Here is a 4,492-nt window from a genome sequence, read left to right as displayed (position 1 = left end):
GATCTCCTTTCTAATTCTTCTGCATCTCCTGGATGACTAATTGTTGGAATTCCAGTGGTTGGACCCCACACCTTTTCCTTTCTATACCTACAATCATTTTCTCATCTGGTCTCATAGCATTAACCTACATGCGTATGCTGACTGCTCAAATTTATCTCTCCAGTTCAGATGTTATAACTGAGTGCCAGGCTTGTCTTTCTAACTAGCCACCTTATTTCTCCACTTGGATGAGCAACTGGCATGTTAAATTTAATATGATCCCTCACCTGATTGTTGTAATTGCCTCCTGATTTCTCTGCTTTCCTTCTTGCCCTTTCTCCATCACCTGCCCAGCCTATTCTCAACACAAAGGCCAAAGTGGATTTTATTCAAACATAAGTCCAGTCATGTCACTTTTTGTTCAAAGCTCCTCCAATGACTTCCTACTTACTCAGAGTAAAACCCAAATTCTTACAAAAATTATATTGTTTTACTATGTATCTATCATATAATCCTTTGAAATAGAAATATCCTACATAATACTGGTTAAAAATTTTTTTATTATGGCAGGCAAAATCTGCATGGAATTCCTATTTTCTTTTGTTCCTCCTGAATACTATTGAATAAAAAAAATAATAACATCAGGAATAAATGAAAAATTCCACTGTTGATGTAAATATCAATGAAGTTATAGCTAGGTTTTAGTTCATAGTAAATATAAAATTCCTCCAGAAACCTACATAGATGTATACTTCTGTAGATTGCCAATTGGGCTAAATTTTGAAATCTATTGTTCCATAAATGAACATGAATGACCTTTTCAAAAGATAATTTTTCATTTTTATTAGTCATAAGAGCTATATTATATTATCACACTTACTTTGTAGATCAAGAGTAAGTTTGTAGAATTTTCCATCTTGTTTAATGGAAAGAGAACTAGACAAACAAGAGCTCTCCTTCACATCTTCTAAGTCAAAAGGTTCAATTATTTCTGCAATAACTGCAGACAAAAATCCTTCAGGAGTGTTGTGCTGCAATAGCTTTCTTATGTAAGCATTTCCAGTTTTCCTAAACAAACCAACACACATTTAAAGAATGTGGATAAAACTGTGGCTTGAATGAGCAAATTTATGAATACATAATTTACAAACAAAATGTACCACACATATGGCCACCACATAAACATTTGATTAGTACTTCTTCAATCTCATTAGTTAATTAACAAAATGCCCATTACAGCAGTGGGACACAATTTTTCACTTATCAAACTAGCAAAGATCTTTTAAATGACAGGCTCAGGAGTGGTAAGAATTGAGTGGAGAAAGGCATGCATCCACTAGTGATGGTATTATAAATTGGTGCAAACTTCCCAGAAAGCAATTTGATAACTTGATATCACTTAGAGCTATTGCATTATTTGTTTCCCGCTGATGCCATAAATCTACTGGCGAGGCTCCATCCTAAGGAAATAACACGGCAGGCGGGTAATGCGAGAGCGGAATCTTTCCACATAAAGACATCCATCGTAGAATTATGATAACAGTTAGAAATAAGAATTACCAATAACAGGAAAATTAAGTAGATGTTACTACATGATCCACTTAGACAAAATGCTACTATTACAATGGTATTTACGGAGTTTTTAATTATATACGGGAGGTGATTATATTACAATGTCTAAAGGAAAGAAGCAGGGTGAAGATTGTTAAAATGCATCTTGAAAGAACCAACCAGGAATTCAGCAAAGTGTTAACAGTTATTATTCCCATTTTCTTCTTTATGTTTATCCGTGTTTAAGAAATTTCTACAATGGGCATGCACTTTTTAATCAAGAAAAACAATCTATTTTAAAATATTAACCTAGGACATCCACATGCAAAAAAAAAAAAATCTAGATACAGACTTTACATCCTTTATAAAAACTAACTTAAAATGGGTCATATACTTAAATATAAAATTCAAACTTATTAAATCCTAGAAGATAACCTAGGGAGAACATCTACACTTGATCTTAGCCAAAAGGCCGAGAAGCGATTGGGGAGAACATCTAGATAATCTTGAGTATGGCAGGGACTTCTAACATACAATGCCAAAGGTACAATCCATGAAAGAAAATAATTGATAAGCTGTACTTTATTAAAATTAAAAACTTCTCCTCTGTGAACCACACTGTCAAGAGAATTAGAAGATAAGCCACAGATGGTGAGAACATATTTGCAAGAGATATATCTGACAAAAAGACTGTGAACCAAAATAAACTGTAGGAGAGGAAAAAAAAAGCCTTTTTCCCCTCTACCCTCCTAGGTTCTGTGGCTGGGGCCTTGTAAATCCAACTGACAAAAGACACATGTGTGTCATGCTTACACACAGGAGAAACTCCGTGATGACTAACTCAAAGGGGTGGTTAGAACTTGCAGCTTATCTAGCATCTTAATAAAGATGGTTGAAATCTAATGCCAAGGCGATGGTGTTAGAAAGTGAGGCTTTTGGAATGTGATTTGGGTCATGAGGGTGGAGCTAAATGGACTAAGACACCCACTCGCTTCCTTTCTATTTAACACGGTCCTAGACACTGCAATAGGACAAAGGGACAATACACTAAGAAGTGTTAAGGAAGAAACAAAACAAGCTCTTTGCAGGTGATATGATTATCTACTTAGAAAAATTTCTACTCAGAAAACCCAAAGGAGTATATAGCAACAGTTCTGGAATTATTAAAAGAATAATAACCCAGGTACACGACCACGGCTTTGCGTATGTGCCAGCAAAGCCGTGGAGGCCATTTACCCGATGTGCTATTCCATACATAACCCTATACTATATCCTTTATGAATAAATAAAAAATTTACAATTTTTAATTATAAACCCGTGTTTTCTATCAAAATTACTTCTTGTGTGAATTTTGGGACACGCTATAGATGCACATATCAATATCGAGTAATTCATGAAGCTTATGCAAATTTAAAAAAGCATCATGTGGTATGAAAAAGGCAGGTCACAGGAGGAGGTACACATAGCTAATTAATACATTTGGTAAAATTAAACAATACATTTTGATACATATACGCGTGTTAAAGCGGTAAAGGCTACAAATACGTTTGGCCTTGTGAGGGTGTCCAAAAGAGACTCACTCTATTTGACCCAGAAAAAAAATCACTCAGAAAAGCAATCTCAAAACTGAGGATCTAGAAACCAGCGTGCAATCTAAGTAAACGAGAAGCACAATCAGTTAACTACTTGGAGTTGATCACTTTTCCCAAGTGAATGTTGCTGAACTTCTTGGTGTGTATAGAGTCCTGAGGTTCATTCGCAGGCACATATGCATAGAAGATCATCTCATTTATGGTGATATACTCCGGGGCGAGCGCAGTCTCAAAGCCCATATCAACCGCCTGGAGTAGGAGAAAAAAATTAGTGCATTTAAACTATTTTATACTTCAATTATAACAAAAGGTGGGTAACGGATTTGTTTCCAGTCCACAGCCAAACAAGGCTGTTTTGCTTAATCCATGGGAGCAGTATGTTTGAATGGCCGCGTGTGCCCAGGAAGATGTGTTTTTCTGTTGAGGGGGAAAAGGAACCCTGAGGAGCCAAGTTTCCTTTCAGACCCCAGGGCTCTTTGCAAAAGGCTGGAGCCGAAGGGTGTGTGGACACTGGAGGAGGGACCGGAGGTGCAGATTTTAAACTTGGTTCTTACTCCGAGTTCCATCTGGGGAAGGAGCTGGGAAGTGCCTCTCCTCACTGGGAAGCTGCTGTTCCCAGTCCCGGGCTAGTGACTCTGCACAACTCTGTCCCCAGCTGAGCCCCCAGCTCTGAGGGCAAACTCTATTCTCACTTCCCCTGGTTCACCAGCCTTTTCCCTGGCCGTCAACACGGGCACCTTCAGCCCAGATTTCTGACCTTCGGGATCTCCTTTTTAACACGCCCCTCTCAGATCTTGATCCTGTGGCTTTGGGAACCCTTAGGAGGTGAGAAGGGAGGTGGAGACCAGCCCTCAAGGGGATGTTGGAACTGACCTTTGTTGCCATGCGGTGAGGGGTGCCCCCTGGTTGGGGGTGCAGATTTGGTTGTCTGTTATGCCTTCCCCTAGTTTTGTAAATTGGGGAACATGCAGAGAAGGGGAGAGAATGGGAAACACATGCAAGGGGAGTCTATGTGGACTGAACGGATGGCGTAAGGACTCTGAAAAAGCTGAAGGGCTTTAGAATTTTTCTGCATGACATTCTGGCCCCGGGGGATGCCAAGAATATGCCATGGAAAGTGTGTGCAATCCAGCAAAAGGCAACATCGTGAGGACTGAAAGCACAGGCCCTGGCACCAGGGGCCTGGACAGATGCCTGGCTCCATCACTAACCAGGGGTAGATGTAGTTTGGGATGAATTGTTTAGTGTTGCGGTGCCTCACTTCCTCATCAGAAAATAAACAGTTGTTGTTAACAGTAAGAGCTCACAACAGTGCCTGGCACCCAACAGGGCCCAGTGAAGCCCGGTGCTTGTTTCTATCCAGACAGGAT

The 4,492-nt window shown here is 39.4% G+C and overlaps 1 protein-coding gene across 1 annotated transcript in view; it reads right to left on the bottom strand.

Moving 5' to 3' along the window:
- Positions 1-4,492, bottom strand: part of CATSPERB (cation channel sperm associated auxiliary subunit beta) — a 77,043-nt gene that overhangs the window by 20,746 nt on the left and 51,805 nt on the right. The window contains exons 16-17 of the mRNA XM_015571279.1: positions 3,217-3,371; positions 860-1,047 (exon numbers count right to left, since the gene is read on the bottom strand). Of these exons, the coding sequence (XP_015426765.1) occupies positions 860-1,047; positions 3,217-3,371 (343 nt within the window). The remainder of the gene's footprint in view (positions 1-859; positions 1,048-3,216; positions 3,372-4,492) is intronic.

Source organism: Myotis davidii, unplaced genomic scaffold (assembly GCF_000327345.1).
Source record: "Myotis davidii unplaced genomic scaffold, ASM32734v1 scaffold732, whole genome shotgun sequence".
Classification (NCBI taxonomy): domain Eukaryota; kingdom Metazoa; phylum Chordata; class Mammalia; order Chiroptera; family Vespertilionidae; genus Myotis; species Myotis davidii.
This window is presented reverse-complemented; position numbering and strand designations above follow the sequence as displayed.